Source organism: Heterodontus francisci, chromosome 9, assembly GCF_036365525.1.
Source record: "Heterodontus francisci isolate sHetFra1 chromosome 9, sHetFra1.hap1, whole genome shotgun sequence".
In the NCBI taxonomy this organism is placed as follows: domain Eukaryota; kingdom Metazoa; phylum Chordata; class Chondrichthyes; order Heterodontiformes; family Heterodontidae; genus Heterodontus; species Heterodontus francisci.
The window spans coordinates 36,746,523-36,764,365 of NC_090379.1; the positions used below are offsets into that span (position 1 = coordinate 36,746,523).

At 41.5% G+C, this 17,843-nt stretch overlaps 1 protein-coding gene across 1 annotated transcript in view; it reads right to left on the bottom strand.

Moving 5' to 3' along the window:
- Positions 1 to 17,843, bottom strand: part of mnat1 (MNAT1 component of CDK activating kinase) — a 256,635-nt gene that overhangs the window by 76,991 nt on the left and 161,801 nt on the right. The window contains exon 7 of the mRNA XM_068038275.1: positions 8,137 to 8,258. Coding sequence (XP_067894376.1) covers positions 8,137 to 8,258 — 122 coding nt within the window. The remainder of the gene's footprint in view (positions 1 to 8,136; positions 8,259 to 17,843) is intronic.

Consider the following 17,843-nt stretch of genomic DNA (forward strand, 5'->3'; position numbering starts at 1 on the left):
AGAGAGACGGGGGGGGGGGAGAGAGACGGGGGGGGGGGAGAGAGACGGGGGGGGGGGGAGAGAGACGGGGGGGGGGGGGAGAGAGACGGGGGGGGGGGAGAGAGACGGGGGGGGGGGAGAGAGACGGGGGGGGGGGGGAGAGAGACGGGGGGGGGGGAGAGAGACGGGGGGGGGGAGAGAGACGGGGGGGGGGAGAGAGACGGGGGGGGGGGAGAGAGATGGAGGGGGGGGAGAGAGATGGGGGGGGGGAAGAGAGATGGGGGGGGGAAGAGAGATGGGGGGGGAAGAGAGATGGGGGGGGAGAGAGATGGGGGGGGAGAGAGATGGGGGGGGAGAGAGATGGGGGGGGGAGAGAGATGGGGGGGGGAGAGAGATGGGGGGGGGGAGAGAGATGGGGGGGGGAGAGAGATGGGGGGGGGAGAGATGGGGGGGGGAGAGATGGGGGGCGGGGGGGAGAGAGACGGAGGCAAGAGAATACTGGGAGGAGGGGCAAGAGAGAGGGGTGCAGAAGTTAGATAAGGGAAGCAAGAAAAACAAAGAGCAGCTGTAAGGAGCGATAAACAGAGGAGGGGACACACACAGACACAATCGGCGACAAAAAAGAACCAGTTAGGAGGGTAACCATATTCTCTGATTTATCACGTGTAATGCCTTAGGTGATCAATGGTCAAAATACTATTACTGAGGTTAAACTGAGCTCTTAAGCTGTTAAATTCACAGGGCAGCAGGACTGGAAGATGTTGCTAGTGATTCAGGCAAGGTATCTGAACCAGCTAGCCTCGGACGATGCAAGTTACTTTGGACATTTTGGTGACTGATCACATGGTTGAAGTCACTTGATTCATATGGGCTTGGCAGTAGTAGTTGCCAGGTAACCGGGTGAGATTCTGTTTCCATTGTGAGGAGAGCCATGAGATATGAAGATGTATGATCTACCATGCAATGCTCTGAAGCATGCTACAATGATGAGGCTAAGTACAATTTAAATTCAGAGACAGACATATCGTAATTAATGGTCTTGAAATGTTTACTTAAGTCAGTAGATATGCTGATAGCTGGCAACAGTGAACCTGTTGTGGGAGGTCTCTGTTGAGTTTTATTCAAAATCAACAAAAGTTTAAGTTACTGAGGCAACCATTAGTGTGTAAATACAGAAGTGGGCCATAACAGTGCTCATCAGAACCATGTTTTTTCCAAAAGGAATCCAATGTTAATTAGTTGTTATGAAAAATTTGGCCATAAAATGTGTCCAGGTTGGTTAAAAATTGTAATTAGTTTCCTTTGATTGCCATTGGTAGGTATCGAAGTTAGACATCCCGTCCAGAATGCTCCAGGTTCCGTGTCTCTGTTGGGGTGACACCTGGGTTCAGCAATTCTGGGATAAGGAGGGGATGAATTAACCTGCTCCTAATAATTACCCAATGACCCATTCTGAAAATGCAGGTGTGTGAGAACATCAGATGACAAAATTAGGCTGGCACATGAAGCCTCCAAGGTAGAAGAGCAGGGTGAACATTCACATGGAAGAATGACCACTTGGATGAGGTAATGGAGGGCTGTCCATATCCATATACCAAGAAGAGAGGAGGGATGAAAATGATTGGAATGAAAAATAAAGTTGATGAGAGAATTTTTTTTTTTCCGAAAATGTAAGGAAAAACAGTTCCTGAAACTGAAACAGAGAAGTGGGTAGATCTTAGGAGCCAGCACACTGTTCTTTGAATCCAATTCCAGATTCTCTCTACCAATAATAAAGGTTCAAGAGGTAATTTGTTCAAGCGGAATCAGTCCGCAAGTTACACTAAACTCATCCCAAAAAAATAGCCAACTGAATAGCTAATGTGAAAAATGGAAAAGTGACTCTGGTGCAACAAAGTAGCTTTTCTGATGCTGAAGCTGAGACATGTTGTTGGATATTTTATTCTTTCATGCACCCAACTTGAGAGTGTTCAATAGCAACAATGAGTATAAAGAAGGGGTATTGATATCCCCCTCTTTGAATTAGAAAAGACACACAACATAACATACTAGCAAAACTAAAAGTATGAAGTGGAAAGGAAGATCAACCAAATGCATTTTGTTCCTTTGGACCTATACATGTTTATGCAGAAGAGAAACAATAAATGTTCTGGGTAACGGGGAAATTTGTAGTTCATTCAATTTCCACGGCATGCTTTTCCTCATTCTTTTACTACAGTTTAAACATTGCATGAAATGAATATGCCACCATCAAATAGAGAGAGAAAATGGGAGGAGGGTGGGAAGAACAAAAGGGAAGGTCTGTAATGGGAGAAGGGTATCATGCCCCTAAACTATGATACTTTTTGTCATTTAATCTATCCTGCAATGCATCCTATCACAGACCTTCCCTTTCATTTGCTCAAAACCCATTACATTTCTATAAAAGCAAAATACTGCAGATGCTGGAAATCTGAATAAAAACAAAAAAGGCTGGAAATACTCAGCCCGTCTGGCAGCATCTGCTGAGTATTTCCAGCGTTTCTTGTTACTATTACGTTTCTAACTTTTCCCAGTTCTGTTGAAAGGTCGCAGACCTGAAATGTTTCTCTCTCCACAGACGCTGCCAGAACTGATGAGTATTTCCAACATTTTCTGCTTTTATTTCAGCATTTTCAGCACTGGAGTATTTTGCTTTTGTAAACATGAAGCATACATAATTAATGAACGTGACTTCAAAAGTCCACTGGTAAACATGGAAGAGGAAAAGATTATGCAGTTACTCATTATTCACTGAGTAAATGTAAAGTTGTTAACAAAACTAATCAAGTACTGCAATGGATCCAGAGGTCATTTTATGATAAAGAAAAAAAACTTGCATTTCAACTGTGCCTTTCAAGCCCTGGGGTCATCCAAAACACTTCACAGCCAATGAAGTACTTTTGAAGTGTAGTCATTGTTATTAAGTCGGCAAATATCACAGCCAATCTGCACATCCCACAAACAGCAATGAGCTAATTGACCAGTCAATCTGTTTTGTTGCTTGAGGGATAAGTGCTGGCAAAACAATAGCAGAACTCCCCTACTCTTCTTGAATACTGCTGTGGGATCTTTTACATCCACCTGAACAGGCATATGGGGCTTCAGTTTAGCATCTAATCCAACAATAGAGCATTCCCATGGTACTACATTTAAACGTCAACCAGATTATGTGCTCAAATCCTGGAGTGTGGTTTGAATCAACAACCTTCTGACTTAAATGTCAGAGCTACCACTGAATCAAATGAATACTTGCCAGCCAAAAATACATTGTTTTAGCTCGATGTGATTTCTAGAATATTGGGTGCAGTACTGAACATTCCACCCTCCAAGACACTGATACACTGGAGAGAATAGAGAACACCAAGATAGCTGAATCTAAAACTTCATTTTTTTTTAAACAAACAAATTGAGGGGGCATGTACTTATAACAGTTTGCATTTATATGGGGCCTTTGACATAACAATGTTTTCCAAACCCTTTTAAAATAGGTAATAGGAAAATGGATGCTGAACCAGGAAGAGAGAGGTCAGAAGAAGTAAACAAAACTGAGAATTTTAGATAGGAGGGTCCAAGGCAGCTGAACATTCTGCTGCCAACAGTGGGTTATGGGGTGTGATGAGTTAATGGACGAATGGAATTAGTGTAGGACAGGATGTGCATGGCAAAATGTTTGGCATGCTGAAGTTTTGAGGGGTTGCAGGATGGAAAGCCAGCAAAAAAAAAAGCATGGGAGAAGTCGAGTTTGGAGGTAATCAGTATAAGATAGTCACCAAGAAATCAAATAGGGAATTCAGAAGTAATTTCTTTACCCAAAGAGTGGTGAGAATGTGGAACTTGCTACCACAGGAAGTGGTTGAAGCAAATAGTATGAAAGAATTTAAGGGGAAGCTAGATAAGCATATGAGGGAAATGGGAATAGAGGATTACAATGACAGGTTTAAATGAAGAAAGATGTGAAGAGGCTTGAGTGGAGCATAATCACAAGCATGGACTGGCTTGGCCGAACTGCCTGTTTCTGTGCCATATATCATATGTAATGATAAAGGTTATAGCTGCAAAGGGACCAAGGTCAGAGTAATGCTGTGGAGGTGGAATTAAGCGGTCCTGAGGTTAGATAGAATATACTAGATTGGAGAAAAGTGTTATTGTTATTTATTGATTTTGACCATCATTCAAGTTGTTTAAATGCATGGATTATCAATGCTTCGAAGACAAAAAAAACATGCAAAATGAAAATGAATAAGTTGTCAACGTAAATAGTGAGTTTAACTAATATGCATTCCATTATTACTGGGACTGTTTAATAGTGGAAATATCCTCTGCATAAATTCTTCTACGGTCGCATAAACCATTTAAATACTGAGGTCACAAATTTCCTGCCCACACCAGTTATCATATTCTCATGAGCATTTTCAACAGACTAAACAATACTGTCCTGCTGCCTTGTTTCTGAAAGATGATAAAAGGCTGTTTTGACAACTGTTCACTGTTCAAATGCATAATTTCTTTCATTGTATTTTTAAAATGCATGCCAATTGGCATTCAACATATAGCATTATCAAAAGAATGGTCCAACCAGCGAGCTTAATGCAGCAGTCACGACACATAACTGTAGATATTGTACATTATGTTTACTTAGCAGCAACTCCAAGCAATGCTGCAAACCCACACCTCAGAATACATGCACTTGAGGAGCTCAGGATATGAGTTATAAATTCAGATTACAAATTTATTTATGATAAATTACAATTTCCAAATTTATTTAAAACCAGACATCAGACTTATTTTCACACCATATAACAATAGATTAAAAAGATTATTCAAAGTAGCCTATCTTTATCAGTCTTTTTCGTTATTAACTGTGAATAAAGATTTTTGTTGGAGCGGAGTTTTACCAGAATTATCAAGAGAGTCATTTATGTTGAGAGAGATTAGAGCAGAGAAGGTTAAAGGGAGATTTAAAATTGATATGGGTTTTGTGAGAGTAAACAATGTCAGTATAAAATAAGATATATATCATACTGGCTCAGCTCTGAACTTGGCTGTGTGATAACTCTTGGGATTAAAACAGAAAGCAACATGAAGCACAGTAACTCCGCTTGTTTTGTTCAGCGAGGGCTATCCGGTGACAAAACAATGATGAGTGTTGTTTTTTAATTCCCCCCCACCCCCCACAACTTGTGAGCAAAGTAGTAGATCTCCAGGAATATCATGTTTTAACACAAACTTGCACTGATATGCCACTCATGTGCACTAGATATTTCAGAGTGCTTTATGATGAGGAAAGGAATATAATGAACACAAAGTAAGAGGAAAAGGGATACAAGAAGAAAGGCTTGGATAGATCAGAAAGCAGTGTTTGAGAGAAGGGCTGTAAGGAGGTTTTTGAAAGCAGGGAAGGTGGTTAGTAGTGGCTGAAAAAGCAACTAACAATATTTGAACAAAAGGAACAAGGGTGAAGACAAATTTGGTATTAGATGAACAAATAATAACCAGGAATAGAAATTAGAAGATCACTCTTTTGGGGCTGAGACCATGGAGTGATTTTGAAAATGAGGATATGAGTATTAAAATCAATACATGTCACAGGGAACAGATGGAGCTTAAAGATTGGGGGCTCAGGAATGTGGAACCTAATGCAGGTGAGGACATAAGCAATAGATTTTTTGCATTAACTGAAACTTGTAAGAGGTGAATGAAGGAAAGACAGATAGAAAAGTATTGGAGAAGCTAAGCCTTGAAGTGAAGCAGGCACACTACAGTAGTGCCATTTCTAGACTATCGAATTTCTGAGTTGGTCTCTGCTGCAACATGTGTTGAGTACTGCTGCTCTGTTTTGGGAACAGACTTGGTGCTTCAGGCAGGCATTTCTGATCTATTGCAAGGCCAGGAATTCCCATTTGTAGTCTGCAACACAAGGCTGGCTAATTAGTGCAAGTTAAAAGCCGCATCTGGGATCAGTAGTGAGAAGATCATCAAGAAGCAAAGCTGTAATAATTTTCTGATCCCTTGGACCAACCAGTCAGCTGTTCCATCCCAACCTTCTGGTTTGTCACCCCAGGAGGTAAAGATATGCATACAGTAAGTAAACTTGGCTATACCCCTGAGTTTGAGAGTATGGGAATATTTATCATATGAAAGGATGTTAAGGGAATTGAGTCAGTTTTTCTATCAGTACTCTGCTAAAGAAAAGTGACTTTCATGTAGTTTTCTTTGTTTTTAACATATACCCTAAATTGATTTCAGTAGTATAATGAAGCACATTGCGCAGTAATTTATTTCATTAACTTACTTTTAAATCATATCCTTTTTTCTTTCTCCACCCCCTCCACGAAATATGGACAGTTAAGTCCTGTGTCTGGTGCATTCATTTTATTTGAATAATCTGTTTGCCGCCAGGTGGAGCATTGCACGGAAATAAGGATCCCATCCTGGGAAGGGAGAAACTAGATACTAATATGACTCTCGGTACTTGAGTTATGTTTCCTGTCATCTGACCAGAGAGCGACCTTGCTGATGCCTATTCATAACCTAGATTTCACTGCCAGCACAAAGAGATATATTTGGGGACTTCTGCAAAAGAGAAAGTGGGATTTAAAAACAACATGTAGTTTGGATGCAGAGAAGTGAGGAAAAGATTTGCTCCTAACCAAATAACAGATTAATGTTGAGAATCTCAGAAACGTATTTGTATGCTGCTACCCTTGGCTATGCTGCCTTAGGCAAACACAGACTATATCACATGAGTCAAAGCCAGAATCCAGAGTCCTATGTACAAAATCAGCTGATATAGATGTCAGTACAGCACCAAATTAATTCACGTCCTTGCTTCAAAGGCTTTGGATTAGCAACTTTTGTTATTGAATACTCTGAAAATCAATGAGGTGGAGTAGTGGGCAGGGGATGCAGGGGCAGGGCATAGATATGCTTCTTTGAAATGGGTTTTAAAGGTTTTGTGAACTGCAGAGAGTGGGGAGGGGGAAGGAAGAGTACCTCTATAAATAAGGGGTTTCAAAAAAAAAAAGTACTTCGAAGTGAGATCTTTGCACTCCACCAATTTTGGCTTCTTGCACAATCCCTGATTTTAATCACTCCACCATTGGCTGCCCTGCTTTCAACTGCCTTGGCTTTAAACTCTGAAATTCTTCCCTAAATCTCTCAGTATCCAGAGATCTCTTCTTTAAAGATGCTTCTTACAATCTACCTCTTTGATCAAACCTTTGGTCATCTATCCTGATATCGCCTTCTATGGCTCCTTTTGTTTTTGATATTGTTCTTGTTAAGTGCCTTAGGATGTTTTATTACATTAAATGCACTATATAAAGTGGTGGTTGTTGTTGTTGGAGAGAAAAATTGTTCGGGTAGATTTTAGGAAAGGGATTGGTGTGATTGATTTGCCTCGCTGATTATGGATCAACACAAATATCAATTATTTTTGTTTAAATTCCTTTTAATAATAAAGTGAAGTTTATTTCTTAAAAGGGGATTAAAATTAGCCAGAGTACATAATTTTTAAACTAAAAGTTCAACATTTTTATATGGAGAGGGGAGCATGTATTCAAACTCCCTAGAAATGTGTGCATCAGTTGGATACGAGGCAGAGGAGACAACATTTTGAAGGAGTTTACACAACTTTAAATTTGCTGGTTACAGCTATTTTCAAGCTCATTTATTGTGTGGTTCTGTCAATATTTTCAAGTGGCTCCCTTGACATGAAGACAGAGTACTCAAACAGAAAAGGTACAACTAATTTTAAATGTGAAAGGAGTAAAAATGTTACAAAAGATATGAGTCACGAATATTGATGTTTTACAATATTTGTAGGGTGTTACCAGAGTTATACATTATGCTGGCTTTTTTCTCACTTGTTTGGCGATTCATAATTTAGCATTATCTAAAGACTCTATATGGTGCCAGCATTTTGTCACGGGAGAATGGAGGTCAAAGGGCCAGAACACAGAATTAGAACTTTATAGGAAAGCATGTCATAGGATTTCTATGGAAAACTTTAAAAAAGGAAATCTGTGGATTAAATATATATAGTACATTTAAGAGATAGTTATTTGTAGGCTCATCATGCTTTCAGTAAGAACTGGGCAGGAGAGTCACTGTGTGGAAAAAAACATTATGACTTACCCTCGTTTTCCAAGGAGTTCATATTCTGGAACTTTAGGTCCATAAGTCTCTATCTGCAGTGGCTGGTAGACATACAGTACCTCTTCTATCTTTGGCATTGGCTGCAAGGATATTTGTTGGCCCTGTTTACAAAATATACTGCATATTAAAAGGGTTATTTCTGAAATAGAAAAAATATCCAAACTTAGTGTATGTAATAGGGAACTAGAAACGTGCAGCACAAATATCAGCGCACCTTCATTATCATGAATAGTACAGCTACAGATTACTTCATGGAAGTCTAGCAAACCAAAGGTTTTTTAATTAATTTTAATCCATTTACTTAAAATATACAGAATCATAGAAATTACAGCACAGAAGGAGGACATTCTGCCCACTGCACCTCCTCTGATACCAGCTCTTCAACTGGAACTAACTACTCTAAACCCATTTCACTATTTCTTCCCCATTTCAGCTACCTGTCTCATTCAATTTTATGATGTTATAGTTTTTGCTCAATAGCCACTTGTGGAAAAGCATTCCAGGCTGTAATAGCAGCCCCCCAACACCACCCACCAACCCCACCGCCCACCCCACCACCAATGACAACGTTGTGTATATGCCTTCTTCTTACCAATTCTCCAACAAATTGAAACAATCTTTCATTATTTTACTAAACTTGCAGAATGGGTGTGCAATTGGCAAATTAATTTCAAGGGAGATAAATGTGAGGTGGCACATTTGGTAGAAAGAATAAGGAGGCCACATACTGCTTGGATAAGAAGAGTGAATATGGCCAATGACAAAAAGCAAACGGAGCACTGGAGTTCATTTCTAGAGGGATGGGATTGAAAAGCAGAGAAGTTATGTTAAACTTGCAAAGAACTTTAGTTAGGTCACACTTGGAGTACCGTGCACAGCTCTGGTTTCCATATAATAAAAAGGATATAGAGACTCCAGAGAAGCTGCAAAGCTGATGCACAAAGATGACACCAGAACTAAGAGGATATGTTTATCAGGAGAGGCTGAGCAGGCTGTGGCACTTTTCTCTTGAAAAGAGAAGGCTGAGAACTGACCTGATACAGGTCTTTAAAATTAAAGGGTTTATCTAAAGTCGACAGAAAGAAAATGTTTCCACTTGTAGGGGAGTCCAAAACTAGATCATAAATATGATAGTCACTAATAAATCCAATAGGGAATTCAGGAGAAACTTCTTGACCCAAAGAGAGGTAAGAATGTGAAACACACTATCACAAGGAATAGTGAGGCAACTAGCATAAATGCATTTAAGGGGAAGCTAGATAAACATGAAGGGAAAGAAATAGAAGGATATGCTGATGGGGTTAGATGAAGTAGGGTGGGAGGAGGAGGCTCACACAGAGTATGGCCGAGTGACCTGTTTCTGTGCTGTACACTCAATGTAACTATTTACCCTGACAGAAATTTTAAAAATTCAGTTAAATCTACCATAACCTTCTATGTTCTACTCAAATAAAAACATCTTCAACTATAAACTCTCATTAGTGGCATCATCATGGTACAAGATAACATATTATAACTATATTTCACTTAAGTGTACAGAATTCTAAATGCCTCCCAATTCCTATAAAAGTCAATGCAAGCAAAGCCATAATATAAATTTGACTTAAGAGTTTTCAATAAATAATACTCGGAAAAAATCAGTTTAGAAAAGAATTGCACAAATATTTAAGTCTTTATTTGAAATCAGCGGGTTTTTCCCATTAACAAAATAGTTCTACAATACTTCTAATATATCGTATTTGATCTTGTAACGTGTTGATCACAGACCTGAAGGATATGCTGTTTTTATAATGATGGCATTATAGCATGTCAGGTGCAATGTATTATTCAGTTGGCAAAGTGGAAATGTGTAAATAATCGACCACATCCCTCTTTAAGGACACATGGTCTAATTAAACTATATCTTGCGGTCAATTAGAGAATAATTCCTTAGGCACATCCAAAAGTTATGTTAGAGCAGGGTTGTCCAACATACAGCCCATAGGCCAGGCTCCGGCTCGCCAAAGGTGTCCATCTGGCAAGCGGATGTATTTCAGAGATGAGAAATTTCAGAGAGGGGGGGAGAACAACAGAGAGGGGGGAGAAGAACAGAGAGACAGGGGGCGGGACCTCCAGAGAGATGGGGGGGGGAAACCGCCAGAGACACGGGGGGGGGGGGACTGCCAGAGAGACGGGGGACGGTGGGGGGAGGGTATACAGAGAGATGGGGGGGGCATAGATTCGGACGGGGGGAAACCTAGAGACAGGGGACCGAGATACAGGGGGGGTGGGGAACCAATAGAGAGGGGGCAAAGGCTAGAGACGGGGGTGGGGGGGGAAAACGCCAGAGAGGAGGGGGGGGTTGAAACGCCAGAGAGGAGGGGGGGTTGAAACGCCAGAGAGGAGGGGGGGTTGAAACGCCAGAGAGGAGGGGGTGGGGGGGGGGGGAAACACAGACGGGGGAACACAAGGAGAGAGTTTTTAGTTTTAGTTTTAGAGATACAGCACTGAAACAGGCCCTTCGGCCCACCGAGTCTGTGCCGACCATCAACCACCCATTTTATGCTAATCCTACACTAATCCCATATTCCTACCACATCCCCACCTGTCCCTATATTTCCCTACCACCTACCTATACTAGGGGCAATTTATAATGGCCAATTAACCTATCAACCTGCAAGTCTTTGGCATGTGGGAGGAAACCGGAGCACCCGGAGGAAACCCACGCAGACACAGGGAGAACTTGCAAACTCCACACAGGCAGTACCCAGAATTGAACCCGGGTCGCTGGAGCTGTGAGGCTGCGGTGCTAACCACTGCGCCACTGTGCCGAGAGTGAAAGAGAGAGTGAGAGAGAGTGATCAAGATGATTCCTGACTGATGGACATCTTCCAGAATACTCCGCATCGCTACAATAGGTGTGCTGGCAAACACGGACTACTTTTGCAAGCAAAAAAATGCCAGGTATCCCACTAAATCAGTATCCAACATAGTAACCTGAAAGTCAGTCAATAGGTTAATCTTCTCATTTAAATCTTCTTCACTCGTTCATGTTTTGATTAATAGTAAGGTAACTGTTTAACGCCCTTATCTTTCTGAAATTGTCTCTCTGGTCCCTTTTGTCAGACAAAAATTGTAATGTGCACCCCCCCCCCCCCCCCCACCCCCATGCAAAAAGTTTGGACAACTTTTTGTGTTAGAGAATAACTGTTTTCCTGTAGAGTTGCAGATAATTGTAATAGCTGAATGGCTCAGGTTTCTCTAGATTAGCAGGTGCTTGTAGATTTCTGGCTCCTCCCAAAGATCACAAAAACCAGTAGGAAACCCCTGGCTTTCATTTTCTTGCTTTTTAAAAAAGAATATTCAGTTGTTTTTCCAAAAAAACCTTTAGAAAGTATTCAAAAGTAAAATTAAAGGAGTTCTTTTGAGTTTTATTGCATAAGATGCCAGCCCAAATATAACATGTTTCATCATCAATGGTACTAGTACAAGAGAAGGTTCTAAGTAAGCAGTACAGTTTTGATCTCATCTAAGGAAGGATATACTTGCAATAGAGGGAGTGCAACGGCAGTTCACCAGACTAATCCTTGGGATAGCCAGATTGTCTTATGAAGAGAGACTGAGGAAATTATGCCTGTATTCTCTAGAGTTTCGAAGAATGAGAGGTGATCTCATTGAAACTTACAAAATTCTTACAGGACGTGACAGGGTGGATTTAGATAGGATGTTTCCTCCGGCTGGTGAGTCTAGAACCAGTGGACATAGTCTCAGAATAAAAGGTAGGCCATTTAAGACTGAGATGAGGAGGAATTCCTTTACTCAGAGGGTGGTGAATCTTAGGAATTCTCTACCCCAGAGGGCTGTGGAAGCTCAATCATTGAGCATATTCGAGACAGAAATCGATATCTGGATACTAATGACATCAAGAGATATGGGGATAGTGCGGGAAAGTGGCATTGAGGCAGATGATCAGCCATGATCTAACTGAATGGCAGAGCAGGCTCGACAGGCTGATTGGCCTACTCCTGCTCCTATGTTCCTATGTTCCAACTGAAATATTATTTTACATATTTTTTAAAAAGCATGTTACAGGTACATTTGCAGAACTACGGGGAAAAGGCAGGGGACTGGGAGTAGCTAAGTTGTTCTTGCAAAGAGCTGGCCCAGACATGACGGGCCGAATGGCGTCCTTCTGTACTGTAACTATTCTATGATTCTATGACTCCACGGTAATATACTAAATAGCTGACATTTGCTCAGAACCTGATGCTGACTCTCACTCCATGAAGGTGGCAGCTATTTTGGGAAATAAACTGAAGCACTTACTGATGTCTGAGCTAGCAACCAAACCAAAAACTATACCAAAACTCAGAATCGGCAAGATATTTTTAAAAATACAGAAAATCCTAATAAAGTTCTTTCCTTTTTGTTTAGGTGGGCTAAATATATTATAAAGGTGGTATTTATACAAGTCCTTGTACTGTTTAAGTGATTTACACATATTTAATCAACTCAGGTGGATGGGGGCAGGGGAGAAACCTTTCTATGATGGTTTTCAGCTGATAGAGCAAGCATATGTAGCAGCTGCAACAACAAAACTGTTCAGCGGAATGTTTTCAGGAACACAAAAGGGCGACATTTAACTTAAGACATCAAAACAATTGCTGCTAGCAAAAGAGTATTGAATTTAACTTAACTTTCTCACAATTTGCTCAAAATTATTTGACATTTCAAATTAATTGAAAAAAATTGAATTTTTTGCACACTGACAGTACATTGCTATTGCATTGTACTTGCTTACATAAAACACACAGTCTGTGCAACTATTCCTTATACAGGTTCCCAAAACTCAGACTATATCAATTTAGAACATTCCTTCACAATTTTCTTTACATCTACATAGTAACTTTTCCATGATTCTTCTCTCATGGGGGCCAAAACTGTACACAGCACTCCACTGTGGCCTAGCTAAATGTCTTGTACAAACTCATGATAATCATCTTGCTTTTGTACTTAATGTTTTGATATATAAAACTAAGAATCCCATTTGCCCTTTTTAAAGCCTTTTCTTCCTGCAGTTAGATGTACATATCTCAATTCCTTCATGCCTTTAAGAGTTTAGGCTACATTTACATTATGTTCTTTCTCTGAACATATATCATTACATATTCATCTACATAGAAGGTCCCTAGCCAAAGATCTCTCCAAACTCCTAACCTGCATGTACTTCTGCAGTCTTTCTTGAACATGCTGTCACCTCCCAAATCCATGCCCATCTTTCGTGCAACTCCATGCTTGAACCTCTCCCAATCAGGTTTCCACCTCTGCCATAGCACTAAAACAGCCTTAATTAAAGTTGGAAATGACATCCTCTGTGACTGTAAATCATAGTGCACCATCCCTCCTCATCTTTCTCAACTTGTCTGCAGCCTTTGATACAGTTGAACACACCATCCTCCTCAAAGGTCTGTCCTCCATTGCCTAGCTGAATGGGACTGCTGTTGCTTGGCTCCACTCACCTATCCAGTCATAGCTAGAGAATCTCCTACAGTGGCTTCTCATTCAGTCTTGACAAAGTTATCTCTGGAGTCCCCCAAAAATCTATCCTTTGCCCCCTCCCATCTCTCATCTACCTACTGCACCTCAGCAACATTATACATAATGTCACGTTCCACATGAAGGCTGATGACTCCCAGCTCTATCTCCACTGCCTCTATTATTGTCAGATTCTTTGGCTGACATCCAGTCCTGGGTCAGCCAAAATTTCTGACAATGAAACAATGGGCACAACAAAGTCATTGTTTTTAGCCCCCACCGTGAACTTTGATCCCCAGCTACCAATTCCATTCCCCTCCCTGACCAAGGTCGCACGCTGAACCATACAGTTTGTAACTTTGGCATCCTTTTTTAAAATTCATTCTTGTGATGTGAGCGTTGCTATTGCCCATCCCTAATTGCCCTTGAGTAGGTGGTGGTGAGCTTCCTTCTTGAACGACTGCAGATCATGTGGTGTAGGTGTAACCACAGTGCGGTTAGGGAGTTCCAGGATTTTGACCCAACAACAGTGAAGGGACACAGACATAGTTCCAAGTTAGGATGATCTGTGACTTGGAGGGGAATTTGCAGGTGGTGATGTTCCCATGCATCTGCTACCTTTGTCCTTCTAGGTGGTAGAGGTTGTGGGTTTAGAAGGTGCTGTTGAATGAGCCCCAGCAAATTGCTGCAGTGCATCCTGTAGATGGCACACTCTGCTGCCATTGTGTGCCAGTGGTGGAAACAGTGAATGCTTAGGGTTGTGGATGGAGTGATCAAGCAAGCAGTCTTGTCCTGGATGGTGCGAGCTTCTTGAGTGTTGTTGGGGCTGCACTCCTCCAGGCAAATGGAGAATATTCCATCACACTCCTGACTTGTGCCTTGCAGATCGTAGAAAGCTTTGGGGAGTCAGGAGGCGAGTTACTCGCAGCAGAATTCCCAGTCTCTGAGCTGCTATTGTAGCCACGGTACTTATATGGCTGATTCAGTTAAGTTTCTGGTCAATGGTGGACCCAATATGTTGATAGTAGGGGAATCAGCAATGGTAATGCCGTTGAACATCAATGGGAGATAGTAATATTCTCTCTTGTTGGAGATGTCGTGCCCACATGCAGCAACATTCAGGCTTTGGCTGATAAATGACAAGTAACATTCATACCACATAGGTGCCAGGCAATGACCATCTCCAACAAGAGAGAATATAACTCTCTCCCGTTGATGTTCAACGGCATTACCATTGCTGATTCCCCTACTATCAACATATTGGGGGCCACCATTGACCAGAAACTTAACTGAACACTGTGCAATCAGCGAACATTCGCACTTCTGACTTTATGTTGGAGGGAAGGTCATTGATGTGATGAAGCAGCTGAAGATGGTTGGGCCTAGGGAAGTGCCCTAAGGAACTCCTGCAGTGATTTCCTGGGGCTGAGAAGCTTGGCCTCGAACAGCCACAACCATCTTCCTGATCCTGATCAGAACCTCCGACTCATAACCTCTCCATCATCAATACTGCCTACTTTCACCTCCGTAACATTGTCAGTCTCTGCCCCGGCCCAAGCCCATCTGCTACTGCAACCCTCATCTGTGCTTTTGTTATTGCCAGACTTGATGATTCCAAAGCTCTCTTGGTTAGCTTCCCATATCCACCCTCCATAAACAAGCTCATCCAAACCTCTGCTGTCTGCATCCTAACTCACACCAAGTCTCATTCACTCTATGCTCGTGGGCCTATATTAACTCCCGGTCCGCCAACATCTCAATTTTAAAATTCTCATCCTCACATTCAAATTCTCTTCTTGGCCTTGCCGCTCCTTATTTCCATTACATTCTGCAGCCCCATAAACTTTGAAGAATTCTGTGTCCATCCAACTCTGGTCTCTTGTGTATTCCTGAGAATGTGCTTGAAAGGGCAAGGTCAGAATCTATTTGGTTAGAGTTGAGGAGCAAAAAGGGTATGATCACACTACTAGGGGTATTCTATAGGCCTCCAAATAGTGAGAGCGAGATAGAGGAGCAAATCTGCAGGAAAATCACAGAGATGTACAAGAACTATAGAGTGGAGATGTTGAAGAACTCTAATTACCCAAATATCGATTGCAATAATTTTTTTTTAAGAGTAAAGGGTAAGGAGAGGGAGGATTTCTAAAATATGTTCAGGAGAACGTCCATGTTCAGTATGTTCTCAGCCCAACTAGAAAAGAAGCATTGGTGAGGGGAAATGAGATGGGCCAGGTGGACCATGTGTCTGTGGAGCAGCTCTTGTGTAAGAGTGATCATTGTAATTTAAGATTTAGGCTAGTAATGCAGAAAAGCAAGAAACAAAATAAGGTAGAATGTCTAGATTGGAAGTGGGCTAATTTCAATACGATGAGAAGAGATCTAAGCAGGGTAGAATGGAACCAAATACTGGCAGGAAAAGCTGTATCGGAACAATGGGTTATCTTTAAGGAAGAGATGCTTCAGGTACAGGCTAGGAACATTCCAAAAATGGTGAAAGGTAGGGGAACTAAGAACGGGGCTCCTTGTTTGATGAGGGAGATAGAGATGATGATGATGAAATAAAAGAGGGTGTATGATGCATATCAGGTGAACTCATCAAGTGGGAACCAGGCCATTTACAATAAACTGAGAGGAGGTGAAGAGGAAAATAAGGCAGGCAAAGAGAGAATATGAAAGTAGAATGGTAGTCAACATAAAAGGGAACCCAAAGATCTTCTACCAGCATGTAAATAGTAAGCGAGTAGTAAGAGGTGGAGTGGGGCTTATTAGGGACAGAGAGGGTAATACATGCTTAGAGGCGCAAGGCAAGTCTAATACACTTAATCAGTACTTTGTAATAGTCTTCACTAAAGAAATGGAAGCTGACAAAATATCGGTAGAAGCAGAGAGAGTAGAGGCAATGAATGGGATAAAAATTGAGTGGGAAGAGGTAGTAAAAAGGCTGGCTACGCTTAGGGTAGATATGTCATCTGGTCCCAGGCTGCTAAAGGAAGTGGGGATGGAGATAGCAGAAAGGCTTGCCATAATCTTCCCTGGATACGGGAGAGGTGCCAGAGGATTGCAGAGGGGCAATGGTGAGACCTTTGTTCAAGAAAGGGTGTAAGGACATTCCTAGCAACAACAGGCCAGTTAGTTTAACATCACTGGTGGGTAAAGTTTTAGAAACTATAATCAGGGAAAATATCAACCGACACTTAGAGAGGTTCGAGTTAATTAAGGGTAGCCAGCACAGATTTGTAAAAGGCAGATCATGTTTGACTAATCTAATTGAATTTTTTGATGAAGTAACAGAAAAGGTTGATGAAGGGAATGCAATGGATGTTGTTTATATGGATTTTAAGAAAGCATTTGATAAGGTACCACATAAAAGGCAGGTCAACAAAATTGAAGCTCATGTATACAATTGGATTTTAAAAATTGGCTTATGGCTCATAAAGCATATGTGATCTTGGGCTTCATAAATTGAGGGATTGAATACAAAGTAGAGAAATTATGCTGAACCTCTATAAAGCTCTGGTTAGGCCCCAACTGGAGTACTGTGTCCAGTTCTGGTCACCACACTTCAGGAAGAATGTGAGGGTCCTTGAGAGGGTGCACTGGAGATTTACCAGAATGGTTCCAGGGATGGAGAATTTTAGTTATAAAGTTCGGGTGGAAAAGTTGGGTTTGTTCTCCTTAGAACAAAGGAGATTGAGGGAAGATTTAATAGAAGTGTACAAGATTATGACAGGCTTAGATAAGTTAGACAAGGAAAAGCTGTTCCCATTAATGAATAGTACAAGGACTAGTGGACACAGATTGAAAGTTTCGGGCAAAAGATGCAGAGGGAACACAAGAAAGCACTTTTTTTTTAAATACAGCAATGGTAATGACCTGGCACTCACTGCCGACAAGCATGGTGACAGCGGATATGATCAATCCCTTCAAGAGGAAGTCGGATGGCCACCTGAGAGAAATAGACTTGCAGGGCTACAGGTATCACGCCGGGGAGTGGGACTGACACCATAGCCAGCTAGGGCAGCCAGCATGGAGTTGATGGGTAGAATTGCCTCATGTGCCCTAAATGACTATGGCTTCCTTCATCTTACCTTCAGCTGTCTAATCCCTAAGTCTCCGCACCTCTCTTTCTCCTCCTTTAAGATGCTACTAAAAACCTACCTCTGACCAAACTT